Source organism: Poecile atricapillus, chromosome 5, assembly GCF_030490865.1.
Source record: "Poecile atricapillus isolate bPoeAtr1 chromosome 5, bPoeAtr1.hap1, whole genome shotgun sequence".
Lineage (NCBI taxonomy): Eukaryota > Metazoa > Chordata > Aves > Passeriformes > Paridae > Poecile > Poecile atricapillus.
Genome location: NC_081253.1, coordinates 10,687,092 through 10,702,184, shown reverse-complemented (window position 1 = coordinate 10,702,184; position 15,093 = coordinate 10,687,092). Strand labels below are relative to the sequence as shown.

Below are 15,093 nucleotides of genomic sequence, written 5' to 3'. Positions count from 1 at the left end.
ATGTAATGAGGTGACTGTTGTACAACAGGGTGCATCTGTTTCATGCACTACTCTCAAGACATCTTTAGAATTGCCATCTGGTCCTAATACCTTAGTACACGGAAGTTTTAAGAATCTCTTAAGTTTTACTTTTGACTCACTGTTGTCTCTTAACAATTGATAAAGAAAGGAAGCACTGTTCAATGAAAAGTCCTCCATTTTAATGTAATAAAGACATGTAGGTTATTCAAGAGGTTGTTCCACTGCTTTGAAATCCTCTTTGCATCCCTTTTGCATCCCATGGGATCCTGCAATTATGGAAAATCTTTTCACAGGGTATTATTATGTCTGAAAATTTATCAAATGCTACGACATCATATCAGTCTTGTGTCATTCTTAACCTTGGAAAATGTGTTTATATTATTTTTTTCCTCAGTTTGCTTTTTGTTTAAAAAACAAATCAGTTTACAAGGTGATGTGAACACTTACTTAAGTTTTTCTATTTCCCCGTGTACTATCTTTGTTGTACATCGTGTAACAAATGTGTTGTGGCATCATTTTGGAAATCACATCCAGCTCTACCCTGCAGTTCTTTACTTCTTCACAGTCCTCAAAGCAGTTTTTCCACGAGAATGAAGTTCCAGCCCCTTTCTGTGCCCAAACCAATGCTGACCAATGCAAATCCTTGGGTCTTTCCTCAAAGATACCCTGAGAAGGTACTGTACCTTGAGATTGTTCCTGCTATCAGTAAATCCAGTCCATGGAAAATAATCTGGGTTATATATTTTCCATCACTTCATCTCCCTAAAGACCCACTAACTTTCCTTTAAATGCCTCTCTAATTAAAGGAGATTTAATCTGACTCTCTCTCCCCTCAGTGATAATGGCTCTGAGTGAAGCCTGCTTGCTTGCTTGATTTCCCTCATCTGCTGTTCATCAGCCATTGCTCTTGAATTTTTCCCACAGAAACCATATTTCTCATCTACTGGCTCAGTTGAGAGCTACTTGGTTTTCAAGGTGAGGAATGTGATGGTGCCTGCTGTGACTGTACCACATCTCCTACCAACTTTACAATATGAATGGTGGAGAAAAACCTTGTAGAAAATACTGGCTTTGTGTAAATTTTTAAATTTGCAGTACAAAGGCAAAGAGAACTTCAGAACTCCTCTGTTGCAGGTGTTTCACGTGGATCCAGGGACCTGTGATTTAAGCAGGCAGCCCTTGTGCCCTGGCAGGTCAGGGGGAGCAGATGCCTCCATGGACTGTATGGCGTGTCTTCCAGAGAGCCAAATTCTGAGCACAGAGCTGAGTGCCTGGCCAGAGCTCTATTAAAGCTGTATTGTTTGCTGATTGTGAATAGGGAATGGCCTCAGCACATGCTACTGCACGTGCCTGAGATGTCAAGTTCTCTTGTTTTCCTACCAGGTGATGCAACTGTGTTTCTGCATTAGGAAATGGAGTTATCTTGAGATGTGCAGGAATGATAAAGGTTTTGAGTGCCAGTATTGGGATACTGTGGTAAGGCTGTATGTTTCAGAAGCAGGTTTCTTTCACATTTCTCAAGTCAGGCACAGGAAATTACTGTTCAGTTCACATCTGCTCTTAACCCTGTTGAGATCAAATTTGACACTGTTGTAAAAATGAAAAAAGAAAATTGTTAAAGCAAAGCCCTGCGTCTGTGTTAGAAGGCTCTGCTCCCAGAAGTGCTGCTTTCACTGCTGCTTAGTTAAAACTCCACTTCTTGTCCTTGCAGGAAGTCTGTGTGATTACCATAGGATCCAAATTATTCAACTAAAATGAATTTTCCTACTTGTTTAGTCCATAGTGACTGAGAAGGGGCAGGACCTTTTGGTTCTTTACACTTTACCCACACCTTCATATGCCACAGGTTTAATCTCTTTCCATTGCAGCCCATCTGAAAAATCCTTTGTAAGGAGGCTGCACACTTCCTATCCTCATGTACCGTGCTCAGTACATTTCCTTTCCTTGCACTTTCGAATCTAGAAGATAGTGTTAACACTTAAAATAAATGTGTGATAGTGGGTGTGAAGAGGGAATGGGGAGAACAAGTTTTCCGTCTGTCAAAATGAAGACATCAACCTCTGCTTTTATTTTTTTTGGCATGTGTGCTTTAAATAGAATGACTGGATTGGGTGACTTCCAAGTGTTTGCTGCATTTGGCAATCCTTCTAAGTTGTAACAGATGAAGTTCTGCTGTTCCATATGATGTGCTCCTTCCCCCTTTTTCTGTGACTCCTTGAAACTCCTTGGGAATTCAGTGTAGCATTCACATCTGTTCCGTGGATGGATGTCCAAGGCTAACAAAATGCCTACTGGACTTGGAGGCAGCTCTGCCAAAAGCCATATGGTTGTGTTTTAGTTTTGTGAACACGGTGCAGTAAAGAAAGGAGGTTGGGCCAAGAGAGAAGTGAAGAGGGAGGAGGGATGGAGCTTCAGATGGGTAAATGAAGGTAACTTGTTGTGATTTGGTAATGGATTTGGTATTTTTGTGTGGAAGAATATGTTTGTTATTTGTGTTTTCAACTTCTTGTGGAATGTGGCTCATGAAGAGCTCTTAACCTGCTACAACTTCACTAGAGGCTTTGAGAGAGGCCTTAATGTCCTGAAATATCTTTTATTGAGGGTTTAAAAGATGTTCTTTGGTGAAATCTAAATTTCAAGCTCAAGAGCATAAGCAAAACAGGGAACCTGAAACGTTTAAGTTTTTAGGAGCCTTTATGTTTTAGCGTTACAGTTGGAAGTGCTTTCCAGAAAAACTGCAGCATGTAGTTAAGAACAAGTGTTCCTGTTTTAGAGGTGCCTGGTTTTTATCCATTTTCTGTTTGTGAAATTCTTTTTAGATGTTGTCACCAATTCTGATTTATTTGTGTAGAGCAGTGTTAACAAGTCAACTGAGGCAGTCCCCCCACAGTACAGGAAACTACCCAGGATTTGTTAAGAGGCAGGCTTGACCTGCAGGCTCTTCATTATCAAGACAGACAAGTGGTAAGAGAGAAAATGGGTCACCAAAGTGGGCTGATGGACATGGGAGCAGCCTGAAACCCTAGCTTCCTCCTCCTCCTCCTCTTTCTTCTCTTCTTCTTCCTCCTTCTTTTCTTTCTTGACCATTTTCTTTCAGGCAAATGCTGAAAGACTCAACAAGGTTAATAATTTGCAAACCGTAGAACACTGTGCTATCTCCCACTGAAACACAGCTGCCATCGTGCTGCATAAAGAAAGAGTTTGAAGCCATTAAGATGTATTTACAGAAGTGCCTCAGTTTCCCAGGAAACACCCCCTTGACTTTCTGGTATTCTCAGCTACTGCTTAAACTCTCAGTGTATTTACACAGGTGTGTCACTGCAGTGCTTTCAGAATCCTACTCTGAAGAAAGAAATGCTCTAAAATTCAATGCAGTGCATGTAAGCAATGAAATTACATTTTGGTGAAGCTGGAAGGGGTATTCAGCCTTTCCTTTGTGGAAAGGGGTGTGCAGTGTTTATGCACAGACACTATTTTTCTTGTCAGCTGAGTGAGAGTAGCTTAGGAGGGTGTCTGCAAATCTCCTAAGAGGGCAGTTGTTCAGTCCTGATTCTAAAGTAACACAGACACTTGTTCATCATGTAAAATACTGGTAAACAACAGTAGCATAAGCTGTAATTGGTGAGCAACTAATTTGTGATTTTTCTGTTCCTATCCAGAAATAATAGCAAGATGAACTCCTTTGCCAGCATTACACAGGCTTGACTGAAGTGTGTCCATTGCTTTTTTTAATGTGCATCAAAGCAAAAAACAGTGTCCTGAGTCTTTGCTTGGGATCTCTGTGCTGGGTTTGAAAAAAAGTAATTTATTACACATAAGTGGGTACCTTCCTTTTCAAGGCCTTATTTAGTATAGTAATGATGAGTTGAGAGTAGTTTAGATTATTCATAGACAATAATTTGTAGACATTTCTTCTAAATTAAGAGCACTCATATCTGAACCTTGAATCAAGAGAACAGTTCTACTTTCCCTTCTGTGACTTCTTCTGAAATGTTTGAGTAAAATCACTGTGTATTTAAGCAAGGGATCAGCTGGCCTTTTGTTCAGTGATGCAGTGGTACAAAGAAGTATCTCCCATACGAAGCTCTGGGGTTCCTGTGTGCTGTAAAACTCTTCAGGGGTTGCCCAGTTGTGGTGAACAGCAGGAAGGTCTCCAGGAAGGCCAGCAGCAGTCATCCTAACCTGGGACTGGACATCTGCTCTCCATCCATTAAAGATGTCTGGCCTATTGGACTTGCTTCTCTTCCCCTCCTTTATGTTCCTAGTGGCTTGGCTTTAACACAGGCTATTCCCAAGTACTTATAAATTCTCCCAGGAATTTCCTTTCCAACTTCCAGTCTCCTTCTGTTCCCAGCTGTGCTGTCTTTATTCTCATGCCCAAATGTAGCTGGTATCTGTGGTAACAGCAGTAACAACCTCTACCTGGCAATACCAGGAGGTACAGAGCAGGACAGTGGTCTGTCTGTGACTGGTGCTCTTGAAGTGCCCTTTGGGGACTTGTGATGGGGGAAAGCCCCCTGCACTATGGCCTCCTATTATGGGATGTCGTGTAACTGTAAATGTACACCTAAATTCCTTGAAGTCACGGGAATTTAAAACGTGCTTACTTTCATGTAGCTGACATGTGGTCTACACATGCTTTGTCCTGCTCATTCCAGAATTGGAGAGCTCCTCTCTACAGCGATTTTTAATTCAAATTTTCCACTGATTCACCTTGTATCTTAATTTGTCCCAGTATCTTTCCTACAACTTAAGTTTGTCTTTTTCTTTCTGTGTCAAACAGGGTGTCCTCACTGTAAAAATGCCATTCCACATTTCACAACTGCTGCTGAAGTCTTTAAAGAAGATCGCAAGGTAACTTGCTGTTAATTATTTCTATGATATTTAAGAATGTTTTCCATAATTTGAACTTTTTAGGCTTTGCTTATTGATAAGGTAATAGGTTTGTAGATAAAATTGCTGTTAGACTAAAAGAAATATATCTGTATCATAGGGGTTGTATCTTTTATGGTCAAATTGAGTTATACTTCCAACCTGTTCTGTTTTCCCTAGTTCGCTGTCTTTTATGTTTAAGTCTTTGTGTAAGAGTTACTTTGTATGAAGTAAAACACAATTCTTTCTCATCAAGGGATTAAATAAAGATAATTCATATAATCTCCATTCCCCTTCAACTTTTGTCAGCTGTTGGAGTGCATGTAGAGAAGCCACAAGTTGTGTGATAGTCCTGAAGACCTCAATCGTATAACTAACTAATCCTTGCTTGCATAGCACAAAATATATCTTTCTGTAAGCTGGCTGACTTGAGCCCAGGATGCTCATCTAGGACCCTGGTGCTTTGGCCTTGAAAATGTATCTGATGGTTGAATCATACTATGTAATTTCCTTGCATCAGCTGAACCATTTTTTAACTGAGCACATGCAGATCTAGAATTTACAAAAAAAAAAAAAAAAAAAGCAACAAAAAACACTTAAGCCCCTGTATTTCCCTGCATTTAACCAGATAACTAGCTAGGAACCTGCTTGATATCTTTCAGTGTACCATATTTCATTCTGATCTCTGAATTTGTTCCAACTTCAGAACTGCTTTATGTTTAGGTGTGCCAAGAAAAAGATTTGGCAATTTAATATGGAAATTGCTCTCTACACCTTCCTCAGGAGGAGAAACAGAGCGGGAGATGCTGAGCTCTTCTCCTTGTAATCCAATGACAGAACATGTGGGAATAACTCAAAACTGTGCCAGGGGAGGTTCTGACTGTACAGTAGGAGACACTTCTTTACCAAGAGAGTGATCAGTTCCTGGTACAGGTTTCCTTAGAGAAGTGGTCAATGCCCTGAGCCTGTCAGTGTTTAAGGGACATTTGGACAACATCTTAACAATAGGCTTTAACTTTTGATCAGCTCTGAATTGGTCAGGCTGCTGAACTAGATAATCCTTGTAGGTTCCATACATCTGAAATAGTTTATCCTCTTCTGTGTTCTAAATGAAGAGGTAATTTTGTAACAGTTGTACTCTGTAACAGAAGAATTTTTGTAATTTTTTTCTTTTCCTCTCATCTGTTCTGTAGCTCACAGAAAATGCATCCGATTGACAAGAAACAAATCATTCTTGTATCATGGACTGCATAAATTAGGAGTCCATCGCTTCTGCCCTCTGGCACACAGAAGGATCATAGGCATGCAGCTTTTAGTTCTCCTGCTGTTAATTAGTTTGCTCAGATGCCTTTTGGTTACTTCTTTGTTTCCAAGATCTCTGAGAAAGTATCCTTGTTTTCCCACTTCTCTGGTAGTTCCCAACTAGAAGCCTCTCTTTCCTGAACTCATTAACATTTCAGTCAGAGGATGTGAAACAAATGTACCAAACAATGTGAAACTTGCTTATTAGAGCCCGAGGATGTATTAACAAGCAATCTGAATCATGGCACAATTAGTTGGACAGGGTGCTGGTGGGAAATGCAGGCCTGGGAAGCTTTTCCTTCAGACTGCAGGTTATGAAAGGACTCCAAGAGCAGAGCAGTGATTGACGGTTGTAACTCTTGATTTCAGTTTAAGGCTGAAGTGGGGAGATATAAAATGTAATGAGTTGGAACAGGAGAGCCAGTAGGGAATATTAAGGCTGGTGCAGTTTTAAAGAGGTGTGTGCAGTTAGGGAAAATGATGTTATTCCACCCCAATGACTTATGAAAGTGCCAGGGATTGATTATGTTGGGAGCCCCTATTTAATTGTGTACAGCTATAACCTGCCAAGGTGCTTCCTGCTGCCAGTTTGTGCCATTGTGGAAAAGAAAACAAACCTGGTATAGACTTTAGAAGGGTACTTCGCTGTTCCCACAAGCAGCACACGTCATATTCCCATGTTTCAAACTGGACTGAGCCTTCAAACTAATTTGTAGTTCTGCAGGGTTTCAAACTTTGGTAAAATCACTGCTTAAGAGAAAGAAGTATTTATTCTTTCAAGAACAGGGCAAGATTACAAATTTTCATTTTAGGTAGTAGATTCTTTTCACTACTTCATTTCTATACTAGTGTCCTTTTTTTTTCCCCTGGAGAAAGGTTTTTCACTTAACAGAGTATTTTAGCATTTAAACTGTATCTTTTTCTTAAAAGAAGATTCTTTTAATTAAACATTTAATCCTGCAGAAGCTGAAGAACAATCCAAAACATTCCAGCCTTGAATTGGTTATAAATGGTATCTTAAAAGGTATCCTTTGGGAGACTTTGAGTCTTTACATTGGAATTTTGAAGATGAGCAGAGCTTGAAGCTGTTAAATACGTGTCTCTGGCTCTGCAGATTGACTGCAAGGGGGTGGTTTTGGCGCAGAACCCCCACCTCCCCCGGGGCTGTGTGTAATGCTCTGTACTTTTTCATCATCTGCACTGCTGGAGTTGGAGTTTAAAAATGCACTGCTCAGAACATTGGCCCCAAATGTCAGCTCTCGTTGGCCACATCACTGCTGGTGGTTTTAGCCAGAATCTCCAACCTGCTCGCTGGCCTGGGACAGTCCTGTGGCTGCTGCAAAACATTGCTCAGGCTGAGACCCACAAACCTCCAGTCTTTCCATCTTCCCAGAGAAATTCAGTGCCAGTAGGACCAGATCAGTAGAGAGGCTACACCAGTGGCAGTGAGCATATTGTTTCAGTTATTTAAAAGGGAAAAAAGGGAGGGGAGGAAAGCCATCTAGAGCATTCTTAGCTTGGGGTGCTTGGCCTTAGCACACAGCTGCCAGGGGAAAGCCTTTGGCCAGTGACCCACAGCTCAGGTTCTGGCAGTGACCAGTGAACGTCAGAAAACGCAATTAGCTGAACAGATTGAAGAGCAGGGAAGCATGTTCAGTAACTTCTCCACAGTCTCTCTTGAAAACTGAATCTTTTTAAAGAATCTGCATTCTGCCCTTTGGCTGATCCTAAAGCTCAGCTTGAGGGAACTGATTTGTGATGTTCCAGGTTGGATTTGCTGAAGGAAAGCTCTTGACTCTTCAAGGCCTCTCAGTAACAAATCTCTGGCACTCCTGCAAAGTGGCTGCACTTTGACCAATCTTCCTATTTTCACAGGAGACTGCTCCTGTACGAATGCATTGACCCAAGTCAGAGCACCACAGCTGGGTTCTAGTGAGTTCCCACAGAAACAGCTGTGGCAGCAATTGCTGGAAAGGATGCAGTAAATGGGGCGAACTGGGGTATTAGTGGGTCAGTCAGCAGTGAAACTTCTGGGTCCTCAGTGTGTATTGTGAATCACGGTTTAAAATTACTATACCAAGCAAATGAGTGTACAGCATTATTCAAATGAGTTAATATTTTAGTTTGGTAAGGAATTTGATGCCTGTTTGCTTAAAAAGTAGGTGTTGAATTTCTTTTTAATTAGACTCATTAAATATGGTGATGTTAGCACTGTCCATCATGTTGTACTAATGGATGTCCCCTTTGCAAATAGGCCTGCTTTGAGAACAGCTGATGAACTGCACCTCCTGTAATGATGCCATGCCACATCTGGGCAATAATGAATCTCCCATTTGCAAGGCCTTTCACTTCAAAAATGGTCGCTGAGTTGCAACAAGCTTTAGCAGACCGGTCCCTAACTGCTGTTAGGATCCAGAACAGGTGATAGAAATAGAAACCTATGGAGTAATCATAGGGAAGAATGCACATCTGTCTTATTTATAGGTGCTTTTAAGACATTTGGCAATAACAGACTTTTTTACTAGTAATCAGGTAATTGTCATCTGGAATTGATTATATTTTTAAAATGTTGTTTGGAAGCATTTATTTCCATGCTGCAATTTTGCTTTTACTTTTTTTAAGCTTATCAAATATCATTCCTCTCTCAAATCAATATTCAGTTTGCTGTTCACTTCCATTTTCATAACAAAAGTCAATATTAGCTCTAGCAGAGATTTATTTCCTTGAATCAATAAACCAGTGTGTGGCAGTACATATTTTAACAGAAGAGCGGCTAGGATTGCAGGAGGTTATTTTTACTGTATCATCATGTAGTGACTGGGAGGCAAACTGTTAAAAAGAAAGCTTTAAGAACAGAAAGGAGGAGTTACCTGGAAGGTCAAGGGATCCCGCTTTCAATTTTCTACACATCTGTTTGAACCGTTGAATGTAATTGTGTTTCTTACCTGTAAGATCCCTGTAGAGCAAAAAGTTGTTTCATAATTCTGTTGGAAGGGAGCGGTGATTTCTGATGTATGATTAGATTATACTGTCAGTACTTCTTTTTCCTTCTAACACTTATTAACAAAATAAGGCATCACCCTTCTGTTACAGTTGGGGCACCTGGAGATCAGTGATCACATTTTCAGCATAGTTCCACTTCTACTGAAGCACCTAAATGAAAAGTTCTCGTTTTTGCAACTGTTCAGCTTTTGTCATCAGTCCTCTTCATCTGAAAAATATGCCATGCTCTGTTTCCCCCGAGCTGCTCGTACACTGCTCACAGTCTATTGCCATGCTGAGTTAAGTTTGCAACTCTGTAGTTAAGCTCCTGATTTTTTGGTAGAACCATGAAATGTTGTGGGATTCCTTCTTCAAGTAAAGGTATTTTTCAGACCCAGGTGTTTCTAGACTCATATTAACCTATGCTGACTATGAAGAAATGCATACTTATTTGGTGGGTTATTGTTGTTGCTGTTATCATTATTGTGCATTACTGTACATACTCACCTGATACTATTATTGTAGAATGCATACCATTTGTGAGGAACTACTTATAAAATTAAAAAAGTTGGATGTACTCCAAGAAACTTCCTTTGGGGTTCACAGTCTCTGATTGATTATCTTTTCATTTGATAACATTTCTATTCCTGCTACAGCTACTGAGCAGCATTGGCTCTGAAGAAAGGATGTGTATATAATGATGTATTGTCAATATCTAAGGCAGCAGAGCTTTGGGTTATACAGAATCCATAATCCCGTGGAGTTTTGTGCATGTTGCAGATATAGCACTTACAGCTTTTTCTCCCTGAAATATTTTTTCAGTGGATTTTCCCCTCTGGTTAGAGGAAAGCTCAAGAAATTAAATTTTAGCCCTAACAATCAAAATCTCTGTAAAATCAATCTTGCCTTCTGAAAGCTGTTACACTGGATTTTTCCATAATGGACATATATATATACACACAGACAATAAATGTTAGACCAGTGTTAGCAGAGTTACTTTCTCTCACAGGTTTTTTTCTCCCTTGATGAGAGGGAATTTGTGAGAGGTGATGCCAAGTGTCTTGGCTCCTGGGCACCTATTATGGATGTCTTATGCTTACTATATCTGCAGTTTTGGGTTGAATAAACTTAGTGGGTTCTTGGGTCAAAGCATGTAGTTCTTTCTAACCTCCAGTGCACTTCTGTGTTGCTGGTAGTTGAATGTGAAGATCAGTTCTGAGAGGAATATTCTCCAGAAGCCTTTAACCACATTTTGAGAGTAGTTTTTTGGGTTGTTTCTTTTCCTGACTCAGTTTCCTTCTTTAGTGAAGGAGAAAAGCTGACTTGCTAAGAGGGTTGAGAATGACGGGAAGCTTTCCCTACAATGTGTCACTGCTCTCTTGAGCCAGGATTCTGCATCTTTTTACATGCAGCCTTTCAGTACAGCCATGCAGGAATTCACTCTGGTAGGACAGATCTCTGTCAGCAATGGACCTCCTTATTCACAGTCCATGAAAACACAAACAGAAAGAAGCAAAGGGCATTAGTGCTATTTGCTGAAATTCTGGTGTGTCTCAGAGTTCAGCTGTCTGGAGTTGATGGAATGGAGATGAGAATTGGTCCTCAGTCCAGAAGTGTGTTTTGCTACAAGTGTTTTCCAGCATCACTTTTCTCTCAGTGCACTATATTTGATCTTCCGCTGTGAGACACGCAAGACAATTAGGACTGTGATGCTATGATAATGAGTGCACAGAGATGGTAGCAACCTCTATATTTAGGCTGCCTTAACATTTCCACTCTAAAGTAATCACTCAAGCTCTCCTAAGTACTCTTACTCAGCCACTGTTGGCAGCAGGCATTGAAATGCAGCCTCAGATACAGTCTTGGGAATTAGATGTTCCTCTATGAAATTTTGCTCACGTCTGTATGAGTTACAAGGGTTTTGAAAATCACCATTCCTCTTCTCTCACTGGCTGTAAAAATAACCAAACGTGTGTGTTCTGAAGAGCTGGGCTCAAAATAGTGTTTGCAGTGGTGGGGCTGTGTGGGTGCTTGCTTTAGGGGCATTGCAGAGAGGACAGACCCCCAAATGCTATTCCAGATGCACCATTAGACTTGTTGTATTAGACACAGCACTGGGCTCATGTGACTGCTGTGGACAGACTTAGACTGGGATCTATGTGTGCACAACTAATGCACAGATGGGCCAGCTTATGTGCTGAAGAGGAGAGCTGTGTCTCAAGGACACTACTGAGCAGTTCTGTCAGAAAGCATCTCTTTAACATCCATCAGTCTGTTCCGAGGCAACAGGTGAAGATGTTCTGAACAAGGTTAACAGCGGCTTACAGCACTGCATTCCTGCACTGCACCCTCTCCTCACTGGGGGCTGTTTTCACAAAAGCCTTTTGCAAATTAAATTGGACTCTCTGCTCCACCCAGTACAAGTTTAGATATTTCCAGAGGTACAGATAAAGAGAGTTTCTCTTCCTTCTTCCCTTTTCCTTCCAGTGTACTAAAAACTAATTTTCTTAATCTCCAAGACACTAAGAGCAGATGGGTCATCAGTCACAACAGTTTCATGTCTCAAACCAGCTACTAAGATCTGGATGAGCACATGCATACCTTCCCTTTTTTCTGGCTGTAATAGCTCCCTGTTTGATATTTAAAGCAGTGAAAAAAAGATTATTTTATTTATTCTTCTAGTTTTTAGGAAATCAGGATTTCTAATATTCTTTCTACCTTCATGCTGTGTCATGAAATAAATGTTTGTGTCCATTCTAAGCATTTCCTTACACAGAAGTAGCCAATAGAGCTCTAAATTTTAGCTGGCTGCTATGGTCAGGAAGGCAGAAATACTTAGATGAAACTCTTTTGCAATTTGTTAGTCCTAACCTTTTATTTAAATTTGCTCTGAATGTGTAGGAGTCTTTGTGTTTACAAAAAGGAAAAAAAAATGGCATCATACATGTTTTTAACGGCTCTCAAGAGTCTTGGCTCTGTAATAGTCTTATTAATGTTTAAAATCAGAAACCACATATTTAAGGTAAGAACACTGTTCACTTTATCTAGTACTTCCCACTTGAAGACCAAGCACGATCATACTGAGTGTTGTCTTGTCAGGCTTTCAAAGCCAAAACAAAACAAGCAAATTAACTGAAGTTGGCTTTGCCAATCTCTTTAATTACTGCTAGGATAATGAGATCGGGTTTTCTCATTTTGACAGTGTCACCATGAAACAGGAGGGCTTTGTGGAATATTAAGTGATCTTTTAATTATGGAAGAACAGTTCAACCATAACTCTAAAGTCATGCAAGCAAAAGGTATTTTGATCAGCTGTTTGAAGGAGGCTTGTGGAACGGAAATTTCAAATTAAGATGTGTCTGCTATGAAATTAGCACTTGATAAATTGTAATCCACAAAGTTGCAAAAAGTTGTTCCTCTAATTTGTCTGTTTTCTTTACAGAGATTGTACTTTATCATGCTTGCCCTTCAGCAGGGCCTGGCTTCGGCTGTGAAGGCAGAGCTCATGCAAGCAGCCTGCATTCAGAGCCAAAACTGCTGCTCACAGGAACAGTCAGGATGAAATCACAGCACAGGGCTCAGTTGCTTTGATTAAAAGCCTGTGAATTGCATTTTGTTTCAGCATCAGAACTGTTAAGGGCAGCCCCTCCCCAATACTTCACAGAGGATGTGAATGTTCGGAGGAGCTGCTCTGGGGCTGTGAGGCTGCGTTTCCTCACCTGTGGAAGCAGGCAGGGACTGAGGGTGTTGTTCCACTGTCAATAGGCTGCAAGTGTGGCAGGCTCTTTCCTACTCAGGGTTTGTCTGTGTGACAGTAGCATCTAGAGGTTTCAGAAGGAATTAAAGCCCACTTTGCTAATGGCTGCATATAATGTACGGTCCTGGAAGACGAAAGAAAAGGAAATACAAACCCAGGCTGAGATTGTAAGCAAGCAGCCTTTTTCTCTATGTGCAGTGCTTGATAGATGATGCTCTGGCCTCTCACCCATCCCCATTTGACCTTGGAAGAACTGCATGGAGTTTAGAAAAGCTATTTGGAGTAGAAATCGTTGATCTATGAATAGGCTGCGTAAGTGACCAGCCATGTTTGGTAACTTCTGAGCATTACCCGTGCCACAGGAATGATTTTGGGTTAGGTGGGTTGTTACTGTCACCAAAGCCACTGTCACTGTTCATCACTCAAAACCAAAGTAGAGGAAAAATCTTGTAACATGACAGAGCTGTGACCACCGTGCCTGGATTTGGTTTTATTAATTCAGCCTCTGGATATTCCCGTTCAGAGTCTAACACAGAGCTCAGTGGGAAGGCTGTGAAGGTGATTTTCTGCTCTGTGAGTTGAATGTGCTATGCAGCTGCACAGCCCAGGTGATGACCATGCTCTGCTCTCCCTCCACAGCTGAGGGAGCCTCTCAGCATCCTGCTGAGCCCTTACAGAAGCCATTGCATGTTTGGCAGAAGACTTGGCTCTCTCTCCGTGCTAAGGCTAAGCTGCAGCAGCGTCACCATGAAATGGGCTCTTGCTTCATCTCTTCATCTCTTCTTCATCTTCTTCTCCTGCCTCAGTGTGATCTCTTGTGTTTCAGATTGCCTATGCTGCAGTGGACTGTGCCAAAGGACAGAATCATGACCTGTGTAAGCAGGAGGGGGTCGATGGCTATCCCACCTTCAACTATTATAACTACGGGAAATTTGTGGAAAAATATACTGGAGATCGAGGGGTAAGTGAAAGCAAGAGTCATCACCTGGTACAGGGAGGAAAGTCTCCTTTGCCTGTCCTGCCTGGCAAATGAAAACTGCCGAGTGAATTTTTACCATGCTGTCTTACATGGATGAATCATAGTGTACCACACCCCTGTACATCTCTGCATTAGGAACACTCTTGGTCTATTTTTAGGAACATGAGAAGGGAAAAAAGGATTAGATTTGGTAATACTCTTTGTATATTTTATTCTTTAAGCTGAATTCTGTGAGTGAGTTTGGACTGAGTGAAAGGGAAGGGTTTATTGCATGTGCTGCTGGCAGAAATGCCAGAATATACAGGACTTAACTCCTGTCAGTTCTGGATCGCATGGACACTGCAAATGTGTTACAGGTCTGCCAGGCTGCCAAATGGTGACAGACCATTGGTTTTATAGTCAGGACAAAGCTGTCCTTTGGAGACTAGAGGAAAGTAAATATCTCATTTGCCCTAAATCAGATTCACTCCTGGCACTCAGAATGGGAAGACAAATCCTGCCATCTACCCCTGGGCTGAAGTTTCATTCTTTTGTCCTGCTGTGACCAGCTAATTATGTGCTATGAGTGCAAGAATTGGGGGCAGAAATGGCATAATGCCTTCAGTGGTTGTAAAGTGCCTGAAAATAAGGAAGCAATTCAATTATTTGTGGGCCACCTTTGTTGTAACCTCCTAGAGGGAGGTTACTCCTCAGCAGCCATTGATTGCCTGGGGTCTGCAAGAAAAACTTGGGGTCTTTGAGCCATGCAGTGATTTTGAAAAAAAGATTGTTGCCTGAAAGTTATTGCTGCCATTAGAGCTCAGAAAATTATATAAAAGCATGAATCAAAAAACAAGGTTCTGAGGTTCTCTGTTAGTCAGGATCTTGGGGAAGTCTTCATGGAGCCTTGCCTTCCATTTTTCTTCAGCATACTTGGACTCCAGTAATTACCATTTCATGGTGCTGATCCAGCCGTTGTTATGGATACTGTGTTTAGTTCGAATTCTGGATCTTTTCTTAAAAGTAAAGATAGGTGCAGTAGCCAACACTTGAAGTAAGATTTCAGCCGCAGTTTTTGCATCTCTAACCCATTCTTAGAGAAATGATATATGAAAGGAAGGATCCGTGGTGGCTGATAAAAAGAATTTATATCAAACACAGGAGTGCTCTGAGGCCACAGGAGTTAGGAGATGTTTATCCA

At 41.1% G+C, this 15,093-nt stretch overlaps 1 protein-coding gene across 1 annotated transcript in view; it reads left to right on the top strand.

Annotated features, from left to right (window-relative positions):
* The window catches only part of PDIA5 (protein disulfide isomerase family A member 5), a 97,574-nt gene that overhangs the window by 79,845 nt on the left and 2,636 nt on the right, over nt 1-15,093 (top strand). Inside the window, exons 15-16 of the mRNA XM_058840220.1 lie at nt 4,805-4,875; nt 13,761-13,895. Of these exons, the coding sequence (XP_058696203.1) occupies nt 4,805-4,875; nt 13,761-13,895 (206 nt within the window). The remainder of the gene's footprint in view (nt 1-4,804; nt 4,876-13,760; nt 13,896-15,093) is intronic.